This window comes from Idiotropiscis lumnitzeri, chromosome 18 (genome assembly GCF_059441095.1).
Source record: "Idiotropiscis lumnitzeri isolate Australia: NSW breed Sydney's pygmy pipehorse chromosome 18, RoL_Ilum_1.0, whole genome shotgun sequence".
NCBI lineage: Eukaryota > Metazoa > Chordata > Actinopteri > Syngnathiformes > Syngnathidae > Idiotropiscis > Idiotropiscis lumnitzeri.
Window position 1 is genome coordinate 7,006,424 of NC_142408.1, and position 24,626 is coordinate 7,031,049.

Below are 24,626 nucleotides of genomic sequence, written 5' to 3' on the forward strand. Positions count from 1 at the left end.
CACTCCAAACCACAATATAATCGGTCAGAATAATCTTTTTCCGACAAGTGACAATTGGGACTTTGCCAACTTTGATCAAAAGAGAGCAAAAAAAATGCACAAACTTGGTCTGATGATCGGTGTGTCCAGCAAACGTTATTAAAAATCCTCCAGTCAATGTAAATGCATCAAAGTCTGTAACTGCACTTTTATTAATCAATGCACTTAATTGATGACTGATTTTTGATGATGTGTTCTAATTGAAGAAGATTTGGACTTCTGGCAAGGGTGTCAAAGCTCCCCGTTTGTGTTACACAAGCTAAAGTTACATATCTACACAGTACAGATGTCACAAACTCAGTAATAATGAATCTTGTCTTGTCTTGCTGTGTTTCATTTCCTCTTCCTCCTCCTTCCTTCGTGTGCTCCTCATGCTCAGCTGGACAACAACAACAACCGATGCTGAACAACTCGCTGAATACCGTATCTACCTTATAGAAAAGTACTATTTTTGTATATTTTGATGAGGACAAGCACACCTCCTACAATGTAATAATGAACAGCAACTTGGATCTGGGCACAAACAGATTCAGCATACCAAGCATGTGGTGTTAGACTCATCAGAATGGAGTACATACATATTTATTGAGTATGAAATAAAATCTGCGAGGTTCTTTACACAATGTAATTATGGACCTGTTTTTTTGTTTGTTTTGTTTTTGATTATATCATCATTCAAAGTGCGTATATTTTTCCAGAAATTGGTTCCACCGAGGCGTATTCAAGAGCAGAAATGATGAATGTGGCTGATAACTCATTTGTGATGTGTCTGATTTCAATTCATGCAACACTCATCTTCTCGAAACATACAATACAATGCAATTTTATTTAATAGCGCATTTCACACCAGATGCAGCTGTAACAAAGCACCTAAAATAAAATATAACGCTTTGTAGCAGTAATACAACGTCAAAGACAGCGAAAGCAGTAAATTAAAACTCAAATTAATGATATTAATATATATACAGGAGACAAAAAAGCCAAGTTGGGTCGAAAGGCAAAGAAAATAAATAAATAATATAAATGCGTGAATAGTATAAGTTGCCAAATATATATATTATATATATTATACTGTATGCAACGACAAGTAAACTTATCTGTGGGAAAATGCACAATGAAAATACGTTAGCGCCAAAAACAAGTGATACTGCTTAACATTTCTAAAATTATTAAAAATAAATGCCATCACTATATTTCTCTGTCACTTTTCGACAAATTTTTCATCCGACGTGCAGTTTATAACGCCCTAAAACGAAAGGCATTCTGCGAGTCAAAATACGGGATCGTGATAATTTCTTCTCGCGAGATTTGGCGTCAGGAAGTGTACGCTGACGCCTGCACACGTTTTGATTTTTAACTTTAGACACGTCTGTTTGGCATTTCTCTAACGTTTAACCCCAACGCAGGAGTGTGACACAAAACCTCAGTCATCATGAGCATACTCGCTAAAATAGCAGAGATTGAAAATGAGGTAAGCGTGGAAGGAAACGTAGCGCTCGGGAATGTCAAGTCCCGTTGTAGCTAACGGCTAGCTTGGAATGCTAACAGAAATTAGCCACGCTAACACAATCAGGCCTTCTGTTTTATTACGTCGCTCGTTAAGGAGAAAGTTCTGTCTTTTTTATTTTGCCTGCAAACTTTAATCGTTACGGTATTGGCGTTTAGCGTTACCATTCGGTTGAATAGAGGTCAAATGGTTGTTGTTGTGGTAAAGTTCGCCGGTCAACGTTGTCAACTTGTGGTGTTTTGCGCTTTGGGGCTCTAGATTGGAGTTTTGCGCTCAAATAAAACTATCTCACTCCATTTCGAATGTTATCAAAAGCCAAAATGTATATCTTGGCTTGCTTTGTATTTTATTCTATCTGACAATTCTTTATCTGATGCTGGCCCAAAACCGTTAGTGGCGTCTGCTACTTTGGAACAAAACGAGCTTTTTAAATGCATGTAATACATTCTTCTTGAATTTAGTATTTAATATATTAATAAAGTGTTTAGCGGGGGTTACGGGCGGAGTCCTACTACGAATAGCTAAAATCTACCAGTAATTTCCCATCGATGCCACAAGATGGCGGCATAGCAACCCTTGTTCCTATTTTGATGAGTATGGCCTGTCTAAATGAAACTCCTCCCTCCTCGTCAACTTAGTTCCTTTGGCACAAAGGTGACAGCAAAATAATTTTATGCAAGATATTTTAGTGTTGCGGCAGAAATGAATCCATTGCACTCAATTTGTAAATTGGAAATATAAATGCAGTTATTGCTTGTATGACAATCACATCTAGGCTGTAAATGTAAAACAATCAAATGTAAAACTGTATGACATGCCGCATTGCCGTGTGATGCTGTGTCCGCTCAGTATTCTTATCACTAACGTATGAATGTTGTTGTCAGAAAAATTCTGGGATTGGTGTCACATATGATAGTTTTCAGAAAAGTAGAACATTAAATTCAGTGCATTCTTAGTTTAAAGACCACAACTTAAATCAATACTAGGAATGTATTGTTTGATGAGATACCTCACGGGGGCTGTCGCTTCCGTTCTTGCAATGCTTTTTTTTTTGTAGATGGCCAGGACGCAGCGGAACAAGGCCACCGCTCACCACTTGGGTCTGCTCAAAGCACGTCTTGCCAAGCTGAGGCGGGAGCTCATCACGCCAAAGGGAGGCAGCGGTGGCGGCACGGGAGAAGGTAACGAGTGTGGACTTTATGTGGTGTTTAAGCGCAGCCTAACTACAAAAAAAAAAATAAATTAATTTACAAATTAAAATGAGCCAATTCAACATTGTTGATTTTTTTTTTTTTTTTTTATAATATTCACGTTTCCAGTCACACTGTCTGATGTGATGTCTCTATTTTCAGGTTTTGACGTAGCAAAAACTGGCGACGCCCGTATTGGCTTTGTTGGTTTCCCCTCAGTGGGGAAGTCGACATTGCTTAGCAACCTGGCGGGCGTCTACTCCGAGGTTGCTGCCTACGAGTTCACCACCCTCACGACGGTGCCCGGAGTCATTCGCTACAAAGGAGCAAAAATCCAGGTACATGAAAACCCATACAAAACTAATTACCAGCTGCGGACAGTGTTCAGGGTGTGATTTTTATTTTGACTTTGTCTTCCTGTTACGCTGTAAAGCTTTTGGATCTCCCGGGAATCATTGAAGGAGCCAAAGATGGCAAAGGCCGAGGCAGACAAGTTATTGCAGGTAACGCCAAATCCCATACGACGCCGTGCTAGAATTTCCCGCATCATTGAGTGAACGCTTGTCTCCCTCACTCTGTGCGCTAGTGGCTCGAACTTGCAACCTCATCTTGATAGTGCTCGATGTGCTGAAGCCTCTCTTGCACAAGAGGCTAATAGAACACGAGCTGGAAGGCTTTGGCATCCGACTGAACAAGCAGCCGCCCAACATCGGCTTCAAGAAGAAGGACAAAGGCGGGATCAACTTTACCGCCACTGTAAGTGTCTTTTTAGGCGTATTTAGCAATGCCGCTCTCAAGCGGACATTTTAGGTTGATCTTGAATGTCGTCAGCCGTTAAAAGAAATCATTCCACTCCACACCGCAGTTTTTAGTCCTGTGTGTAAACCACATTAGTTAATGATGAATATTGGTGTGTGTGTGTTTTGTGCTCTGCAGTGTGTGCAAAGCGAACTCGACAGCGACACGGTGAAGACAATCCTGTCCGAGTACAAGATCCACAACGCCGACATCACCCTCCGCAGCGACGCTACGGCGGATGACCTCATCGACGTGGTGGAGGGAAATCGGTGAGACGATGTGTCGCCGCCGGCTTTCCCTTTGTCGGTCCCCGTGGGCGTGGCCGCTCTGCAGATGTGTCGCTTCATTCGCTTCGTTCGTGTCGGACATGTTCCTAACGGGATTTATCTCTAATTTTTTCACAAGGGGGGGATGGACGACACTCAACGCGTTCCACTGTGGGCCATGCTGCACTTTTAAAATTGATCGCACAAACGTTAATATACTTTATATTGTGGGCTAAGAAAAATATGTGATATTATGAGCATTTGTGAGTTAAAAAAAAAAATAGCATTTGTCGCTAAAACACCTCATCAGCTTTTAGTTTTGCCCGATTCCACAATGCTTTTTTTTTTCCAAGGTTCCAACAAAGACAAAAAACGTCAAGACCAAAATGCGTAATTTGTCACACACCCCCTCGCAAAATGAGTCATTATTATGCTGCGCCCCGAGTGACGCTCGTCTGTGCTTCCTACAGTGTCTACATCCCTTGCATTTACGTGCTGAACAAAATTGACCAGATCTCCATCGAGGAGCTCGACGTCATCTACAAGGTGCCGCACTGCGTGCCTATCTCGGCTCACCACCGCTGGAACTTCGACGACCTGCTGGAGAAGATGTGGGACTATCTCCAGCTTGTGCGCATGTAAGGTGTTTTTAATTTTTTTTCTCTCCCCTTCCCATCTTGCCTAACCTGAGGTATGTGTTGAAATGCACAGCTACACCAAACCCAAAGGCCAGCTTCCCGATTACACGTCACCCGTCGTCCTGCCTGACCAACACACCACTGTGGAAGACTTTTGCATGAAGATTCACAAGAACCTCATCAAGGAATTAAAGTAGTGAGTACCACAGCACGCTATTCACATTATTTTGGTGCATCATTGGCCACTGGCAATTACAAGAAAATGTGCAAATAGTTTAATTGTTCTGTGCAAGATTTAGATATGTCTTTTTATCCGATGGGATTTAGCCGATACTGCAGAGACGTATTAACTGCAGGCGTTTGGATCGGGCGTCCGTTTCAAAACGGGATCGCCCGGCTCGTCAATCAGTCAATACATGAGTGCTGCCGAGCATTAGTGAGCCTCCGGGGAAGCGGCGGGGGCCAAGCGGTGTCACGCCACATTAGAGAGAGTCTTTTGTGCCCCTGAAGGCCGACATTTTGCTCTTGCTTACCTTTTGCTTTCATCCCACGCGATTGATGAGATGCCATCAACTTCTTTTCAGCGCTCTCGTGTGGGGATCGTCTGTCAAACACAACCCTCAAAAGGTGGGCAAGGACCACGTGATGGAAGACGAGGACGTTATCCAGTTGGTGAAGAAGTGATACACTAAAAAAAAAAAAAAAAAGATCTCTCTATCTGAGAGAGGCATCAAGTGCATGTCTGCAGTCTCACAAAAACAAACACGATCCATCAGAACTTCTGTGTCATGTGCTTATTTTAAAACGGATGACATGAATTTACATGTCACATGGAAACACTTCAACACCATCATTAGTTCATATTGAATATTGGTTAACGCTTGCAAATGGAAAACAATAAAAAAAAAGAAATGAGTCTCTTAACTTTGCAAGAGATTGACTTTGATTTGTGTCAACACGTATTTTCCAACTCAGCCCGTCTTCCTTCCTACCTGCTTATCGACCCATGGATCCTATCACCTGTGGTGGATATAAAAAGTCTACACACCCCTTAACAAATGCCAGGGTTTTGTGATTATAAAATATACCAGTTTACACCATTTATGACTTTATCTGGTCCATTGCAATTGTCACAGAAATTTTAATTAAAAATAACTGATAGTTTGTGCCCATGTCGCTTATGGCCCAAATGGACCAGTAAACGTTCAAACGTGTGAAATCAATGTCAGCCGGCAACTTCCACAAGAAATGTCTTGGGTGAACCCCAAATAACATTTGGATGTTCAAGTAGGCTTTCCCTGACATTTTTTTTTTGCTTTTTAGCAGAAGCCTGAATATGTTGTACTTTGAGCGACCTCTTAATGTTCATAATGCCTTCCACCGATGGCCCAAGTTGCAGCTGAAGAAAAGCAGCCTCAAAGTATGATGTCGCCACCACCTGCTTTCAATGTCGGTGTACTTTTGGAGTTATGGCCGAAAAGTTTCACATTTTTATTTATTTACTTCTTTTTTTGTGTGTGCAATAAGCCTTCCATCTTACGACTTTACCCGATACCCCAGACATTTGATGAAAATAGTCGATTGTCCGTTATTGTTCCGAAAATCCTGCTATCCCTTTGATGCTACTGTCAGCTTTTTTTTTTGCACCCTCCCTGACCAGTTTTCTTATCGTCTCTTTTGCAATTTTTTTTTTTGGGGGGACCTCCAATTCATGGTAATTATGTCAATTATATATTATGTTTTCCTTGTATTGCACAGGCCTCTGCAGCAACACAACCACTCGAGTCGAGCTCAGTGGAGGGCAGAAGTGGGGGGGTGGGTGAGTCTCATTTAAAATGCCTGTCCAGCTCAGTGATTTACGGGACATTGATGATGAAGGCACTTATTCAGCCCGGTGCCCCCCCCCACCCCCGCCGGTCGGCACAGCCACTCAGGTTAATCAGTTCATTCACTCAGACGCAGTTTGGGGACATCATGCAGCAGCTGTTCACTACTAACAAGACTCCATTGAACGCATACACATGCGTGTAAAAGCATTTTATCAGATTCGGGGCGTGCGCTGCTTCTTGTAGATAAGGCGCATCCCGCGAAGTTGAGCGGCCATTTTATGCTCAATGGACACTGCTGGTATATCGACGATGGTTCTTATCACTTCGGTGTACGCTGGACCAGCCAGGTGGCGGCTGAAGTCTTGTACTTGACATTGAAACAGTAACAGTTTTACTTGATATCACCGCAATGGATTTGAAATCGAAAAATAATTTTTCATTGAAGAGGTTTCACATAAATTTGCCATGTGGCTATGCCAGATCGTTTTAGGCAGAAAACTATAAAGTCTCAACAATAATAGGCAAATACGTGAAGATTTTTTTAATAACCAAACCAGTGACCAGATTCCAACCCAATGGAGCATGTTTTACAAAAGAATATGAAAAAGTGCATGTTTTTTGTTCGGAGATATGTCAATTTGGCTAAGTACTTCAGAGCGACATTTCTAAATGTCATTTAATTATTTTTATGTGGAACCGCTAAAATGATAAATCCGTTAAAAACTAACCTGGTGTTTATCTAATATTTTAAAAATAAATGTTTTGGACCAGTACTCAATATAATCAAAGTTGCAATAAATGAACAGCGCTGATCATTTTTTTTTTTTTTTTGGAAACGTTCAATTTTAGAAACTAAACTGAAAAACACAATTATTTCCTGATTAAGATTTACTTGCATTCATGAGCAGAACAATTTGTTTGAAGTTTGAATGTTATGCTTGATTTATTTCTGATTTGTCAGGTTTGGGCAAAAAAACGTCATTGTAAGTCGCCATTGGCTTTCCAAATGGTCCAATGTCAAAAGCTCACAGAAATGGAAAGCTGATGCTGAATCATGGTCTCTACTTTTTATAAACGTATAATAATTTTACGATATGTAATAAGAAGCATTAGAAAGGGTGTAAAATACACGCACACACACAGCGAACATGCTGAGAATCAACCCCAGAACCTCTCCATTATGAGCCCGATATGCCAACCACTAGGCAACCGTGCTGCGTGTTTCAACTCCCATCCATGCCTTCTTTTTTGTGTTCCTCAATTAGTTTCAAACACAACCTTTCCAGTTGTTTTAGCAAGCACGAATCCAAGCACTTGAAGGACTCTTTCCAGTCGGTCGGCATCCTCACCGATCAGACGCGGCCTCCAATCCACCCCCCACCCCTCCCTCGTTTCTCTCCTTGTAAATTATAGCAGCACTTTAGCTAATGAAAGAGTTGAAGACCGGCCACTAATAAAAGCCATTTAGTGAATAAAGCACTCCCACTCGCCCCCCACTAACAAAATTAAAGAAACTAGCCATTTAGAGAGGGCGGGTGCGGAGGGAGGCCCTTGTATTAATATTTATGAAATGCGGAATCGGAGCCATCCTCCCTAAAAAAAAAAAAAATAATAAAATCCCCCCCCCCATCTCCATCACCATCTCATTTCCAATGGTAGAGTGTAGCAGCGCACCTATCCCGAGAGGAGAACATCGCTGACCCCTCCTTTAGCTGGAAGGAGGGGCAGCAAGGCGATGGTGACTTGAAGGGTGCTGAGGACGCAGTCGGGACAGTCTGGCTCCAGTCAAGCAGCCTGGAAACATCTTCTCAACTACCGCCGACACCGTTGTGCAGTCCGGCGCTCATCACCTTCACGAGCGGCCTCGCAATGGAAAAGGTGAGTCTTGGTTTTTTTGTTTTTTTTTCCCACATGATGGTTTAAAAAGTCTCTAAAAAGTTCTCTTTTTTTTTTTTTTTCGTCATCAATCACTTATTTTTGCAGCGAGCGCCAAAAGTGAATGTTGGAAAGCAACTTGGTAAGGATGCATACTTGAGTATCACAATCATCCATGAACTCATGAAATCATCTTTTCAAATGACCACTCAAGTGGTTGACATTTTGCCATTGGTTCACCACCAACAATGCAAGCTTTCCGCTCGTTTCCCAAAACATCCCACAGGAGACGAGAAACACTCAATGGAAGGTAACAAGGTTGTCGTTTGACAAGGTTAGCGAAGAAAATGTCCGACAGCGATTTGCTCGTCGATTTGCTTGGGAACCACTTTGAGGGGCGATCAGTGAAGTTGGAACAAAAAAAAAAAAAGAAAGAAAATTCAGAATTTACCGAGATTTTTATTTTTTTTAAATTTTTTTGGGCGCGACTGCCAAGAGGCGCCGGATAGGGCGTGGGTGGGGTTTGTCGCAGTTTGTCCGCAAGAAGGGTGGAGCCCCGCTTTTTTTTTAACTGCAGTGAACTGCAACGATGAGTAAGCTTTTTATTGTTTGTTTTTTTGGGTTGTTTTTTTTAAATTCTTTAGCCCAAAATAATTCACTGCTTAGCAACTTTCCATTTCAATTTGTTGGAAAAGGTCAAAAGTTTTTTTTCATTTTCAAAATTTTGATGAACAAAAAATTTTTCATTTTTTTCTTTTGCTACCCTAACGTTAAGTTGAATTAAAATACACAAATTTTAACAATGTTTGAATCTATAATTTTTTTTAAGGATGGGCTTGGTCTTTTCTCTCATAATTTGATATATTTTAATAAAATACTTTTTTTTTTAAATAGTTGAGCATACTGCAGGTCACATTTAATCATGAACGCGTTTTGTCATGCACGTCCAATTAGACTTTTTTAAAAATATGAATATTCGATAACAAACCTACTTTTTTTATTATGTTTTTCTTTATTTTATGTGTCTTAAAATGTTTGTAATTTAGATTTATAAATATATATATATATATATATATATATATATATATATATATATATATATATATATATATATATATATATATATATATATATATATTGGGTTTTTGTTTTTTGTTTGTTTTGTTTTTTTTCCGGCGGACAGAAAAGGACAAATGAAATTGTCGCCTGATTGGACTATACAATTAAAATGTTATTCATGTGCTGTGTACACACCAAAAAAGAAATAAAAGTTGTTTTATTAATAAATATCTTGACACTTTCCTGTGTCAAACTCAAAATGGAGCCAAGGTATAAAACCTCAATATTGCTTTTTGTTTTTAATTCCATTGGGGTATTTTTAAGACAGTATTCCTCTTCCCCATTCCCACCTTTGAGACGTCGTAGGTTGGGAATGACAAAATAATTTTTAAAAAAAATTCTCTATCATGTTTTCCTTTTCAAACCTAACCCAAGTTGTCGCCAATATTTTCTTTGTTTCTCTCTCGGTGAGCTCCTGTTGAGATTCTTCTTGTCGCTTGCTTGCCCGGGGCACCATTGTGCTTGATCTAACCATGCAGTGGGTCTCTGTCCATGGTTGTGCCAAGCACTTTGGAGCCTTGTGAGCACTTGCTGCATCCAAAAGAACCTCCCGTGGTTCTTCCTTACACCACTTTTGTCTTTTTTTCCATATTCAAGACTGTTTGATTTTCTTCTTGTCTATTGCAATAAATATCATCCAAACATCCCGTGTCTGCAAATGGTGACGATGGGCCAAAGCCAACATGGCAGATTTGTCAAGTGTCTCAATTAGAGTAAGTGCCTGCACCATAGGGCTAATAAGCGCAAGCCGGTGGAGGTCGTTTTATGAACGCTGTTAGCAGAGCCACAAATCAAATGGAGCAGACATTGCGTAATGAGACATGCACGGCGACGTGCGCGCTTATGGCGATGATCAAATGTTATTACAGTACTCCACTTGATAGATTACGCACATCTTGTTGGAAATGTTCAAAAAGGAAAAACTGGAGCAGAATGAATACATGCTTCGCTTTAAGCCACAAGTGTCTGGTTCCAAAAACATTTTTCATTCTTCAAATCATAAAGAGTGGATTTGAAGGGCGAGCTCAAGTGTGAAAGGCGTTAGGTGTTTTCTCTTCGCACTCATTTAGTTTTCTTTGTTGTATTCTAATAGAAAATCTCACATTGATTTCCAAATGGACACAACACAACTTTATAAAGAATTCTGCCTTTTTATATATTGAGATATTACATATGCATTATTATGTTGACGTTGAGAGACATATTTAATTATCGTGTTTATTATTGTAGCATGCTCGCCATCTTTCATTTTGACGCAATGCGGCTGCAGATGACGATAAAAAGATTTCTGCTAGTGTCAATCAAAATGGATTCTTATTATCACTTTTAAGGTCATCTGCATCGTGTTTATTAATAAAGTAGTAAAAAGCACGACAGAAATTTGAAAATTCCAAATGCACTTTCATTTCTGTCACAATAGCCGACGGAAATTAGGATTGAAGTCCACAATGCATGTTGTCAGCGTGTGTTCTGCTCGCCTTGACCTTTATGCCAGACTCCAGACAGAGAAAACACACTTTCCACACTTGATCCCATTAGGCTGCACTACGGCAGCTGTCTTGGACAAACTAAAATGCTAATCGCTCATAGTAGTGAACAGAATGAGAGGCGGTGTGCAGCGACAGCACACCCTGAGGAGGGAAAAAAAAAAAAAAGATAAAATATTAAGGATCACATTTTGTACGCGTTGAACTCAGTGGTTGTTTGCGCTCGAGATTTCAACTTTTAAGATGACTTTCAACTTACATTTCCACTTCACATCACAGATCATGTAATTTAATGTCAAATACTAAAGTGGTGTGTATTTTGCAACCTCCCCAGGACCAGGGTGAGTCGTAACACGACTCGAGGAGGGATGTAAAAATTACATAATTATGCGTAAAAACTAATAAGCACTTTATTGAATCCACAAACTTGTAAGACTACAATAATAATAAAAAGTCTAAATTAAATACAATGAATCTCTCTCTCTCTCTCTCTCTATATATATATATATATATATATATATATATATATAAATAAAAGGAAGTCACTCTGTGCAGAATGAACACTCCACAACAACAAAAGCAATAACATGAAGGCGCACGTGTTGTCGGCCACATTGCCAGGCTGTAAACGTTTTATTTCTTAATTTGGAAGCGGCACGTTATTCGTACATTCATTACAGGACGAACACAGCAGAATTAAAGAACAGAACTCGTACATCTCATTTAATTCCAGTTAGGGACAAATTTGTCATGTTAAAAATCACAGTGAGAAATTCAGCTGCTACAAAAGAAATTGAAATGCGCTAAACCCCCCCCCAGTTATTTTCTATCGACGTGAACGGATTGTGAAGTGCTGTTTTTCCCCAAACAAGGACTACCAAGTGCATGTGTACCATTGGACGTGAGGATTTCCACGGTTGTTATAATAAGACACTTTGCCCCTGCTGTGGAAGGACTGGTTTCGACACTTTTTAAAGCCCTCTTATTGTGTGGACATAATAGCAGAAATAGAATCACTGTGAGTCATATGAAGAAGATGAAGGGAAGGGCGAAGAGAGCAGAGCAGTTCTCCCATTGAGGCCTTCATGTATCAGTGCGGAACTCGCTATTCTACTGGAAATACTGCAAAAAAAATAAAAAATAAAAGCATGTCCACCGAAATGTCGATTGAAGGCCAACAATAAATGTTTTGGCCAAAGCATCTCATGTCAGTGGGACCACACATCACACGTTGGCCAAAGTCCATTCTTCTGACACTTCATCTACCACTAAAAAAAAAAAAAAACATCTTCACACGCAAGGTGCCCACAAAGTAGGCTTGGAGGGTTTCATTGTTGAAAAGTCATCAGCGTCATCGTCCACATCAAGCGAACATCTGACCGGGACCGCCGGCGTGTTTCTTCTCGGCGCCGAGGCGCTCCTGGTTCTGCTGGCGGTTGGCATTGTCGTTGGACTTGATGACGCCGGCGTAGTCGTGGATGCCCACCTCCAAGTTTTTGGCCTTCAACGCGGCCGTGTGAAGCTTCTCCAGGAAGTCCGGCATGCCTGTCATGTCGTGATAAGACACATCCGTAAATGTTTTTGGGGTTTTTTGGACACGGGGAACACAATACAAAATGCCTGAAAAGAATTGATTTTTCTGTACATATTCTACGCTTGAAAATGGTCATTGATATTTTTTTTGTTTTTAAATATGCGCTTCTAATAACACATTTTGAGCTCAAATTTGCATTTAACATTTATTTTGAATTACAGGCTATTAAAATGTAGGAATTTCAAACACAAATGTAAAACCATTCAAACCTGCCAACTAAGTGATTTCTGCATAACTATTCTGGTCATACATCTATGGAAGTCAAATGAAAATTTGTTCCATTTTAAATGTTTACAAACAGTTAAATACAATTTTTAAATGTAAATTTGATTACTACATTAAATCTATTTTATTCTTCTTGGTGCAGTTTATGGAAAGGTACACATCTGGATATTCATTACATTCTAAATGTATTGCTTTTATATTAGAAAAATAGCTTACATTATACAATTTGTATTTAAGGAGATACAGCCCAAGTGCAGTATTTTTTTTGCTCAATTCCAAATTTACATATTCAATTTGAAAAAATACACACAAATTAAATATAAAATGCAAACTCTACAGATGGTACATTTTAAGTAAAATGAAAATTTAAAATAATATGATTCTGTTCTTTTATTATTTTTATTATTATTATTATTATTAAAAGGCACGTTTTTTGGCACTCCGGAACACCGGACAATATGTTACAATATTTCTTTTTTTAGTTTGTTTTTTTTTACAATATTTTTATGATCCAAGTTAACTTTTATTGGAACGTAAGAAATATAATATTTTCTTTTTTTTAGTCCTTATTATAATCCAAAATGAGAAATACATTTCAATGCCAGATTAAAATACAAAACAAAGTCAAAATTCAAAAACTGATATTTATGTCTGAAAGTTACTTCTCCCATTAACACGTTGAAAATGCGAGATGCCGAGCTTACCACTTGACACCATCCAGCTCACACAGTAACGAGGGAAGGCGGTCTGAGGGTCGTCACTGTACGTCAGCAGGTAGTCAAATCCATTCTGTCAATGTGGGTTCAAAAAAGATTTACTTTGGATTATGCAACCTGAAAGTATGAATCTTTTATTCGGACATAAAATGATCAGAGTTGAGTCAAACCTCATCAAAGGACTTGTGAGGACGGATGACCATCTTGGATTGATATGAGTGAACCCTCACAAAATCCTGCGACTCTGGAACTCGGGGATGCTGCACGGCTCTAATGAGTGCAGTGACAAAAAAAAAAATGAAGGCTTGCTAGTGTTACCGAACGTAGACAAAGATTTTTTTTCGGCGGAGTTTGTTCAAGGTTGTAAAAAGTTGCAAAGACATTTGCAAACTGTGTTCATGGTAGTAAAGAGTTTTTCTTGTATCCTGTAGTAATTGTTTCTTACCTCGAGACTAAGATCATCAGGTTGTTTTCCAAGTCGACCTCATAGCGTCGTACATAAACGTAGTCCCGGGAATACATAGGATACTGTGGAGAAAGAGTTGACATCATTTTCGAGAAAAATTTGTGGTCCAGACCAGTGGATTTCAAACTTTTTACACTAAGAAAAAATACCAAAAAAAAAAAAAAAAAAAAGCTACTTCAAGTACAACCATCAGGACCAACATTAAGTACGCCTAAGTGTTCATCAATAATATTCATACAAGTATATTTTACTTTTACTGCAACACAAACAATGTGCTAAAATGTATTTGTTTAATTTAGTTTAAAATTATTTCATATGTATTGCACAAAAATGTATCAACAAACAGTTAAGGATTACTACTGTAAATGCAAGTGTACACTGGAGTGTATTTTGGCAGTGGTTCTCTCTCTTACCACTAGAGGGCGCCTGCGTACCGCTACCACACTTTGAAACTCAATGATTTAGTAGGTATATTTAGAACGTAAATACAGAAGAAGGTGAAGGGCAACTAACAGGGAAGTGCGTAGCCCAGTGTACAATTTCCGAGCCGGTGTTGACGTCCCGGTCCACCACTTCCAGTTTGATCACCAGAGCGTCCCACTTCTTCCTGTACTCTGTGTCCAACTTTGGCCAAAGACAAAGCAGCGGTCAGTCAAGTGTAGTGCTATTTATATTTCAAACTAGACTGAGAAGACAGAAAAAGAGATTGTACCTGCACATTAAAGAACTGCGTTGGTGTGACATCCGTGTATGAGCCCAACACTGGAATAAAACACAAATAGAAACAAATGTTGAAAGGTCAAACAGTCCACATGGACGACAGGCCACTATTTGCCATTGCAACCTCTGTACTCGTAGAGGTGACTGTCGGGGATCGGTCGCTTCCACACACGGAAGTCCTTCTTCTCCATCACAACTTCCCAGCCGGGCACCGCCAGACCGCTCGCTGCGCCTGCGTTGAGACTCTTCACAGCCTCGAGGGCTTGCAGCTCCAGCCCACATCTGCACAAATGTACAAACATCACATTGTTCATTCATCTTTTACAGCACTGGTGAGGATAAGCGGGACAGGAAATGGATGGATGGATGATTTAGGAATCATAAATATCAAAATGCAACACCAACACATGCAAAAAAGGTTGAAATTTGTACCGTAGTCAGAATTTCTCTTGCAAACAAAATAAATGACATTTGCTCTTACCTGAATCACGCTAAAAATAAGATAAACACATTTGAGAAAATCCCAATAATAGAAAATAAACGATTTAAAAAGTAAATTTCAGATACATTTCACATTATTATTTGTATTCATGTCAATTAGATTTTGTTTATATATTTTACTTCATACATAATTAAAACAACTTTTAGTGGGTGATTGGCATTCCAGACAAATGGTTTCATCACCCAGTTCCAAAATGCCATCTGCGCCCCTGATAACATTCCTTTATAAAAACACGTTGTCTCGTCACTGGTGAGCTAATTTTAGGACAGACTACAAATGTGGCCCTTTGTAAACATGTTGTTTGTCCCTGGTGCAGATGAGCATAGATGGGGTGCATGCAGGACAAATGAAGGAATTTATTTGGGGTGTCGGATTTATATAAGAAGAGCTTCCAAACCTGTGCATTTCCTCATCTTGAATCTTCTCACTGTCCCACATGAAGACACCAGCAAGGGCCGCGATAAGCTTGCACGGGGATGGATGCTTGCTCTGGAACCTGCGCCACAAGCTGCCCACCAGGGTCCATCTGGTCCTCTCCGAGTAAAGGTTAGAGTAAAGCTCGGCGATCCGACAAGCACGCCGCAGCCTCTGGCCGGTGACGAAGCCGCAATGGTCCGCAAATAAGGAAAGCAAACCTTTGCTCTTGTGTCCCGATCTAGTGGCGGTCTCTGCGGCGAGGACACCCACCCGGTGGAGGGTGGACAGCAACAGGCCTGCGGCCCTGCCGAGCCACGGCGCCGAGCTTCGAGCGTCATCTTCTTGCGCAGCCCGCCTGAACGATCTGACCCCGGGGAGCCTGAGTGTCCTAACACTGACCTCGGTGGTGACACGACGGGGCACGGAGTGAAACATGACAGACGGCTTGATACGAACGAGGCACAAGCTCCCAGCAGACAGACTTACTCCTCTAAAGCTCCAATAGCAAAGTTGTTAGCGGAAGTTACTATCTATGAGCACTGGGCGATAGTTTAAATTAAAAGTTTATGTGGCAGATTTCAAGTCGCAAATGTCCATTACATTATCGCACAGCGAACACGCGACATTTAGCATCAGCTAAAGTTAGCACGACAATTGTTCACCGTAACTAGCAGAGCTTGCTCTGAAGTAAACTCGGTTCTATGTGCACTTGTAAATATTATAAGAGCCTTTTAATCCATCCCAAGAATATTCCAAATGTGATAATATCTTGAAGACGCGCACTGTTACACACGTTTCGCATCCTCAGAAGCTGGTTTGACCTCCTCTTCCCATCGCCAGTAGACACGCCCACCCGGAACTTAAACGCTTACAGTCTTCTAACAACCTTGCTGATTGGAAAAGAACAAACATTAAAGTCGATTTTGATTGGTCGAGATGGGAGATTATCTTCAGCGAGTACGAGCATGTGCGTTTGGTCAATCAAATGCAGTTTTGATTCATTTACTTATAATAATGGCAATTCGGCATATACATACGTGTAGGTTTATAGGAACGACCACATTTTCTTAACGATGTCAACCGTTATATTTTTCATTCGTTTGCTGCATTCAAGGAAGATGGGTACTCGGACTGCCGACATAGGAAAGGTGCACGAGCACGCCCCACAGAGTGGTGGTGAAATGTGGTGAAATTAATGTGGAATGAATGTAGTGGTAAAACGAGACATTCCTCTATTTATAGATATTAAGGAAATTATGAATAAGGTTTGCTGGAAGTCAAAATGTGTTGAACGACATCAACAAACGACTTGTTGCGAACAAGTGGTAGGTCTAAATAAGTATTGTACTTCCTCGTACTCCCTTGAAATGAAAAAAAAAGATAATTTTTGTTCAATAAATTAATCAATCAACCATTATAAAAAGTACATTACGAATAATAGCAAAATTATGTTTGTTTTTGTTTTTATTCAAATGTAAAAAGATCAGTAAGTAGCTTTCATTACGATCAAATATTAAACTGACAACTGACAAGTACTAAAAATTCTACAACAAATACAAAACAAATACATTTTGAAGTTGAAGGCTCTCGAGACGTAACGTTTGCTAAATTGCCGACGCTTTCACTCTGCATTTGAATGCATCTTCACAAACCATGTGGTTGCATACTGACGTCACCATTTAGTCGAGCTCCCATTGGTCGATGGGCGATTATGAGGAGGTTAGCTGTTTAAGGAGATAAACAATGACGCCGAAGCTCCTTCCGCAAAGAGCCCTGTTTAAAAGTTCAGAAAAGAAACGCAAAAGGGGCGAGTTTGAAAAGCAGCGATGGTGGAAGTGTTCGCCGGCCGCACTTTGCTCAACAAAGACGGCGACTTCGTGGAGCCCGAGGAGGCGCTAAGGAACAAGGTGGTGGGCATCTACTTCTCCGCCGGATGGTGTCCGCCGTGCCGCGACTTCACGCCCGTGTTGAGCGACTTCTACACGGAGCTAGTGGAGGAGGGTGACCCCCCGGCGCAGTTCGAGGTGGTCTTTGTGTCGTCGGACAAGTCCACCGAGGACATGGTGGACTACTACCACGACATGCACGGCGACTGGCTGGCACTACCCTGGACGGACGATTTCAAGCAGTCAGTGACACACACATACACACACAAATAATATAACTCAAGAGTGAGAGTAAATGCAAATTTCGTCTTGTTCTTTGTTTATTATTTGCCTTTGTAATTTGTCTTTAATGTCTGTTGAAAGTCGTATGGAGGTCACCCTCGCTTTTTTAATCCTCAACGCAAGAGCTAACTGCAAATCCTTATCGTGCAGCCACTATTTATACACCCCCAAATTATAATTATACGCAGTACAGATTGTATTTGAGTCATTTGTGACTAGGATGTCTTACAGATTTCCCAAATCTTTGATCTAGTAAAAAAAAAAAAACTTTTACATACATTTATTCTTCTTTGCCATCACAAAAAGATTACACAAAAGCACATTCATAAGAAGCTCACTGATCCGATGTTGTTGCTGTCATTGCAGCGAGTTGAAAAAGCGCTACAACATCACAGCCGTGCCCAAGCTGGTGATCGTGAAGGAGAACGGCAGCGTGATCACCGACAAAGGCCGCAAGCAAATCCGAGACAGGGGCTTGGCCTGCTTCCGTACCTGGCTGGACGCCTCTGAGATCTTTCAGAACTTTAAAGGCTAGAAGGGTATGGCATATTAAGAAGAGCTCTACAAACCACAACAATAAGCATTGCTGAAGCAATACCTCTTCGACAAACTGAGCATTTATATTTTTCGATAAGCAAATATTGGCATAAAAGGCCAGAGCACTGAAAATACTTCTTTAGTTGTTAATCCTATCAATTTTGAGAGAACGCTCAGGCACATTTGTTTTTTGCTCTACGTCATTATTGACATGTAATTACCTATCAAGTGTACTGTCTACTTTTTATAATCTTTTTATGTGTTTAATAAAATAATATTCAAAGGGCATGGTCTGTTGTTGTGTTTAAGGAGACTGCGGTGATGTCAAACATACAAACAATAGATTCCCTGTGGCCTCGTTAACAACCACATGTTGTTTCCAGTATGCAAGCTCATTCTCGTGTTGATACCCTCCAGTGTGTGTTTTGTGCGCTGACTTTGCTGTTGTCACGACACTCCGAGCACCCAACAGGTGCAATAATTCAGCACAGGCCATGCTCTCTTGATGGCCAAATTTACAATAATCTCCAGAGGAACTTCCTGCATCTGACATTGCACTTGTGTTGTGTTTGATGAAGCACAAGCACATCCATGCATTTTTCCATTCTTTTTCCTGTGGTGGTCATGTTTTAATTGCACAGACAGAATGTCAACATCCAATCTGTTACATAAATAGAATTGTATTTTTAAAAAAATCTATTTTTAATCTATCTTCCTAATGTCTGATGATACAATGACGTCATTACTTGTAGTGTGTTTCTGTTAATGACCACCCTGTGACGTCCATAATTTTGACAATGAAACGTTTTATCTCAAAACAACAACAAAAACTGACTTCGAATCTTTTGAGAGTGCCAAACCGATTTTTTTAGGCATACAAAGTTCAGCCTGGAGGTGGCGGTAATACAGCCACGCGTTGGCTTAGAAACGGTACAGCGACACAAAGGAAGTGACGAAGAACCTATTGACGGACATTCAACATGGCGTTCAATTTTGGCAGCGGCGCAGTTCCGAATCCTGCAGCAAGTAAGTGTGTTATTACCAAAATCAATGTGATACTTAGGAGCGTTTCCTTCTTTTTGACGGTGTCTCATCGGTATTTCCAAGCCTCGCTTTTAATCACACACACACACACGCCAAGGTATAAGTTACCCTCGTGACTAAAATATGCATTTCGCCATAGCTGGCTAACGATAAACACTAAGTGAAGTGCGAATCATTTTCACATTTTCTACTCCACAATCACGAATTAGTTATGGAGGTTTTTATACAATGGTCAATAGTATAGAGTTCCCTCATAATACATTAAAAACGTAAAAGTAATTATCGATCACTACTTGAACGCGTCGTAATTACGTCATTGCTGTCGCATGATTATAACGTACACCATTATCTATCTGTGGCGCCTTCGATGAACTAAAACTAATAAATTACACTAATGTCATATTTTTTTAAGTACAAACATACCATTTTATGTCTGTTGTTGTCGTGATTTGTTGCATTTTTGTAGCATGGTAATAAACGTCAGGTAAACTGTAACGACAGAACGGACAACCCCGAGTGCTAGTACAGTGTGAAATAGGTGCATTCAAGGACCAGTAACAAAATAGGACATTGCAAACGGGTTCGAAAAAATACCATCAATGAATTAGACCCAACACCAATATTCAACAAGTAATAAGTTATTGCTTTGGTGTCTAACACAAAAACAGCACAAAGGTGAATTTTTCAACAAATAGAAAAGGAACGGTTCCCCCAAAAATCTGTGAATGGATGAATTCAGTATTTTGAAATTGTAGCTAATGGCATGAGGGATAAAACTTTTCTGTCTTTTTTGTGAAGGCACTACTGGGTTTACATTCGGGTCGTTTGGTGCGAAGACCACAGCATCAACAGCTTTTGGCTTTGGCACCCCGGCGACCACCACTACAGCTGCCTCTGGATTCGGCAGTAAGTCTCCTTCTCATAAACGTGTGTACAAAGAGAATAAAGTTGTAATACAATGAGGGGAAAAATTACATTGCATAAAGAGAGAAAATACTATTAACTAAATGTCAAAATATCCCAGACAAAGCAAATATAAATTACAATCTTTATCAGTGCGCTGTTTATGGTTTCAAGTGTGCCCCGTCAACTCATTATTATAAGCTGTTTTCGTCATGTTCGTTGTGTTTTTAGCTCTCACCGCTCCGAGTTTTGGCACGGCGATAACCACCGCTGCTGCACCAGCAACAGGATTTTCCTTCGGCCCCACCAGCACGGGTACGTTGCGGCACCTGTTTGAGTCCATTATCTTCTTTATTTTATCTTTGCATTAACACTTGTCATTTTAACTCCCGACTGTGTCATTTTCTCCTTCTCACTGCTCGCCTTTGCTGGCTCGTAGGATTTGGGGGGCTGGGAACCGGAGGCACCGCGGCTGGTGGGTTTAGTCTTGGGGGTTTCGGCTTAAATGCCAACCCGACGGCAACTGCTGTGGGCTTTAACGCGGGCTGCTTTGGCGCAGCGTCCACCGCCGGCAGTGTTTTCAATTTTGGCAATAGCCTTGCTAGCACAGGTAGATGAAACCTTGTGAGTGATTTGAGTCGTGTAGAGAACGCAAACATCCATGTGTCACGTCTGTGTGGTCAGGTGTCTTGCTTTTTCATATCATGTGCCGTCGTGCGTTGGCCTTTGCCATAGGAGGAGACAATGTATGAGGAGCCGTCAGGGACGTAATTCAAGATTGCCGCTCAAATTGACTACTGGAAAAACAAACGCTCAGTAGCCTCTTGGCTTCCAATCAAATAATTGAGAGAGGTCTTCTGACTCGCTTTTCTGGTCTTGTCGCCAGACTTTAATGTGTTGTGGAGGCGAAAGGGAGTTGGCACATTTTTCATACGTCGATTACAAAAAATCTGAAGCTGCGCAATCTTCGGTGTACAGTAGTGTATGTGTGTGTGAGACGTTATCTTGAATTATGTTTGTGACGGCACCTCGTAATGTGTCAATGCTCTCATCTACGAACCACTGATAATTGCTTTCTGATTTTGTTTGTTCGGGACATGTTTTCATTTCTCCATACATATCCACACCATTACAATCATTAACAGAATTGATTTATCGTGATTTATTGATTTATTTATTTGGGATCCTCAGGCACTTTTGGTGGCTTTGGCACAACCACGACAAGTGCGGCCGTACCAGGTTCCACTTTTAGTTTCGCGCCCTCTTCCAGCACCACAGGTAAGTTGATGGAGGAGTCTCCGTTTGGCTTCTGCAGCCTGTTTTCTTTCTGCATTGAGTCTCTCCCTTGAGATGCGTTCAATGTGACATATTTCTCACAGTTTTGTTTTGAAGTGGAACACTAACCGCTGCGTTTGTTCCCTGCATACTTTTGTGTTCTTAGGAGGACTGTTCGGCAACTCTCAAAACAAAGGCTTTGGTTTCACTTCTGGCCTTGGTACCGGAACAGCGGCCGGCACCACCGGATTTGGAACTGGACTAGGAACAACCACTCTGGGTGGGTTCGGTGGATTTAATCTCCAGTCCACTCAGCAGCAGCAGGGTGAGTGTCGGTAACGACAGCTTCACTCACTCATTTTAAATCGACATTCAACAAAAGAAATTGGAACATGAGTCTAAAACAAGGATGGGCCGAACCGCTTGTTTCTTAGCAGGAGGCTTGTTTGGTCAGCCCGCCCAGCAGCAAGCTCAGCCCAATCAGCTGTACCAGCAGGTGACGGCTTTGTCGGCGCCCACCTTGCTGGGGGACGAGCGTGACTCCATTTTGGCCAAATGGAACCAGCTGCAGGCCTACTGGGGCACGGGCAAGGGCTACTTCAGCAACAACAACCCCCCCGTGGACTTGAACCAGGAGAACCCCTTCTGCAGGTTCAAGGTAATGCTGACTTGTTGGGAATAAGATCATTCAGTACAAAAGTCATGTTTACAGTAAACAGGCTGTGCAGGTTAGGCACAGATTTAGATGAGAATGGACGTTTAATACGCCCCTCGTGACCGAACCTGAGGGCGGCCATCTTACGTTGCCGCTGTTGCTGACAACTTGGGCGTGTTTTATGTTTGGATTGCTTCATGGCATGAAAAAGCACAAATATGTGAATCACAACTAGGCGTTTATTGTGCCCGCCAGGCTGTGGGCTACAGCTGCGTGCCCATCAGCAAGGACGAGGATGGCCTGGTGGTTTTGGTCCTCAACAAGAAGGAGGCGGACGTGCGAGTGCAGCAGCAGCTGCTGGTAGAGTCGCTGCACAAGGTTCTGGGAAGTAACCAGACGCTCAGTGTCAACGTGGACGGCGTCAAGTCCCTGCCCAACGACCAGTACGTCTCCCACACACACACACAGTGAAATTCTAACAGCTACAATTTTAAATTAAACAATCTCAGATCTTTTAATCATCAAAATAATGAATTAATTTATATATATATATATATATTAGTTTCTATTAATCGTTGCACCTCTAGTGGTCACGTAAGAAAATATCAGTTGTACGTCTCTCAGGACAGAGGTGATCATTTACGTGGTGGAGCGCTCCCCTAACGGCACATCCAAGCGCATTCCCGCCTCCACGCTCTTCACGTACCTGGAGCAGACCAACATCAAGGCTCAGCTGACGCAGCTGGGCGTGGCCATGTCGGTCACGCGCACCGAGCTCTCGCCAGCGCAGCTCAAACAGCTTCTCCAGAACGCCCCGGCAGGTGAGCGTTTGCACGCCCCCGTTTTGCCACGTTGCTTTTATGATGACTCCGAAATAATATTTGTCCAAATCAGGGGTGGACCCCATCATTTGGGAGCAGGCCAAGGTGGACAACCCTGATCCAGAGAAGTGAGTCACTTTGCTGTTGTTTGTGCTCATTTGCAGTGCTAAACAGGCACCAATTTTGTGCTCAGGTTGATCCCAGTGCCCATGGTGGGCTTTAAAGAGCTGCTTCGTCGACTTCAGATCCAGGAGCAGATGACTAAACAGCACCAGACCAGAGTGGATGTGAGTGAACATCGTTGACTAGGGTGGAACCGTTTTGAAAAAAAAATTGCAATTGCCATTTAATGTGATTACATTTTTTTAAGGTCTCGCTTTCCATCTTTTTATTTTAACCATGAACCATAAATTAATATGAAAGTCAGTTAATTTATCTACTTCAATTTGAGCGTTTATTTCTATTCTACAAGCACCTGGTCCACCAAGTCATTCACGGGTACCCTGACGAATATGTGGACTTTGCAGATTGTCTCCAATGACATCAGCGAGCTCCAGAAAAACCAGGCAACCACCGTGGCCAAGATCGCCCAATACAAGAGGAAGCTGATGGACCTCTCTCACCGCGTGCTGCAGGTTCGTTGCTCTGCTGCCGCCGTCCCGTGCGTCAACTGGTCTTTTCTCTAATCACGGCCCCTTCTGTTCTTTCTTCACAGGTGCTGATCAAACAGGAGATCCAGAGGAAGAGCGGCTATGCCATCCAGGTGGATGAGGAGCATCTCAGGGTGCAGCTTGACACCATTCAGTCGGAACTCAACGCCCCCACGCAGTTCAAGGTGAGTGCACAGCCAAGCTTTAACGAGTTTGTTGCAAGCGATTCAGTAATTGTTGAGCTAGACTATCACATTTGTATATATTTTTTTTTAAACCTACCCACTGCGACCTCTAGAGTTTCATGCCACCAGGGTAAATTATTAGCATGGCGAGCATCATGTTACGTTACAAGACAGACCAGAGCAGTTAGGCTTATTTTTTTTTGAGAAACGGGTGCCTTTATTGTTATACTACATTTGAATTTTACTTCGGGAAAAAAATTGCTGATTCTAGAAGACTAACAGCAATAGACCAACTAGCTTGAGAAACATTTATGCTACTTCCTGGTAGTCTACTTACAAACCTCTTCCAAATATCAGCTTACTTGCACCGGAGTGCTATTGTCCATGAGCCCTGGATCACAGTTATTACAAAGAAAAATAAGTGCAGTGTGAAAAGGACTTAATGTATACCCATGCTGCAGATACTCGCCCTAATAACCCAGGCTAAACTTCGCTCCTGCCATCCATTCAAAGCTCATCAAACGGTTGAAATGAATCACATGGGAACGACGACTGGCCAGTTTGGACATTGTCTAAACGTGTTTCATCCACCAGGGTCGCTTGAATGAGCTGATGTCCCAAATCCGCATGCAGAACCACTTCGGGGCCGTGCGGTCGGAGGAGCGCTACAACGTCGACACGGACCTCCTCCGAGAAATCAGACAAGTGAGCGTTTGAGACGGGTTTTTATTTAGGCCTCCATTTTCAAAGCCGTGTTCAAGGCTAACAACGTGTTTTTTGTGTAACTTCACATTTAGCATCTAAAGCAGCAGCAGGACGGTTTAAGTCATCTAATCAGCGTCATTAAAGATGACTTGGAAGACATCAAACTCATCGAGCACGGACTGAGCGACAGCGGGCACGTACGAGGTGGCCTCCTCACATGAGCTGACTGGAACGTACACATGCGCGCCCACACACGTGCAGACTCTCAAAATCTAACTTCTTGTGCGTGTCTGTG

The 24,626-nt window shown here is 41.5% G+C and overlaps 4 protein-coding genes across 7 annotated transcripts; 3 read left to right on the forward strand and 1 right to left on the reverse strand.

The window, feature by feature from the left end:
• Positions 1-1,302: 1,302 nt before the first annotated feature.
• On the forward strand, positions 1,303-5,362 carry drg1 (developmentally regulated GTP binding protein 1). Its single transcript, XM_088281211.1, has 9 exons — positions 1,303-1,510; positions 2,604-2,727; positions 2,899-3,074; positions 3,170-3,239; positions 3,323-3,492; positions 3,673-3,803; positions 4,271-4,438; positions 4,512-4,634; positions 5,023-5,362. Exons 1-9 carry the CDS (start codon positions 1,472-1,474, stop codon positions 5,120-5,122), a joined length of 1,101 nt encoding a protein of 366 aa, XP_088137337.1. The 5' UTR covers positions 1,303-1,471; the 3' UTR covers positions 5,123-5,362.
• A 5,986-nt stretch (positions 5,363-11,348) lies between these two features.
• Positions 11,349-16,244, reverse strand: stard7 (StAR related lipid transfer domain containing 7). Its single transcript, XM_088280553.1, has 8 exons — positions 15,369-16,244; positions 14,594-14,751; positions 14,462-14,511; positions 14,263-14,373; positions 13,729-13,811; positions 13,454-13,553; positions 13,272-13,356; positions 11,349-12,293 (listed from the first exon to the last, which is right to left on the reverse strand). The coding sequence occupies exons 1-8, from the start codon at positions 15,821-15,823 to the stop codon at positions 12,112-12,114; spliced, it is 1,224 nt and encodes a 407-aa protein (XP_088136679.1). The 5' UTR covers positions 15,824-16,244; the 3' UTR covers positions 11,349-12,111.
• An 846-nt stretch (positions 16,245-17,090) lies between these two features.
• nxnl2 (nucleoredoxin like 2) lies at positions 17,091-18,379 on the forward strand. The gene is made up of 2 exons (XM_088281655.1): positions 17,091-17,516; positions 17,923-18,379. Exons 1-2 carry the CDS (start codon positions 17,215-17,217, stop codon positions 18,089-18,091), a joined length of 471 nt encoding a protein of 156 aa, XP_088137781.1. The 5' UTR covers positions 17,091-17,214; the 3' UTR covers positions 18,092-18,379.
• A 622-nt stretch (positions 18,380-19,001) lies between these two features.
• On the forward strand, positions 19,002-24,580 carry nup54 (nucleoporin 54). Of its 4 annotated transcripts, none has more exons than XM_088280712.1 (15): positions 19,002-19,119; positions 19,936-20,043; positions 20,272-20,355; positions 20,480-20,650; positions 21,232-21,318; positions 21,482-21,640; positions 21,750-21,973; positions 22,226-22,413; positions 22,595-22,791; positions 22,865-22,919; positions 22,985-23,078; positions 23,319-23,426; positions 23,507-23,626; positions 24,221-24,331; positions 24,424-24,580. In XM_088280712.1, the coding sequence occupies exons 1-15, from the start codon at positions 19,074-19,076 to the stop codon at positions 24,550-24,552; spliced, it is 1,881 nt and encodes a 626-aa protein (XP_088136838.1). In that variant the 5' UTR covers positions 19,002-19,073; the 3' UTR covers positions 24,553-24,580. The 4 variants fall into 4 exon arrangements, with proteins under 4 accessions (XP_088136838.1, XP_088136839.1, XP_088136840.1 ...); XM_088280713.1 differs by having other exon boundaries at positions 21,753-21,973; XM_088280714.1 differs by lacking the exon at positions 20,480-20,650.
• The last annotated feature ends 46 nt before the right edge of the window (positions 24,581-24,626 follow it).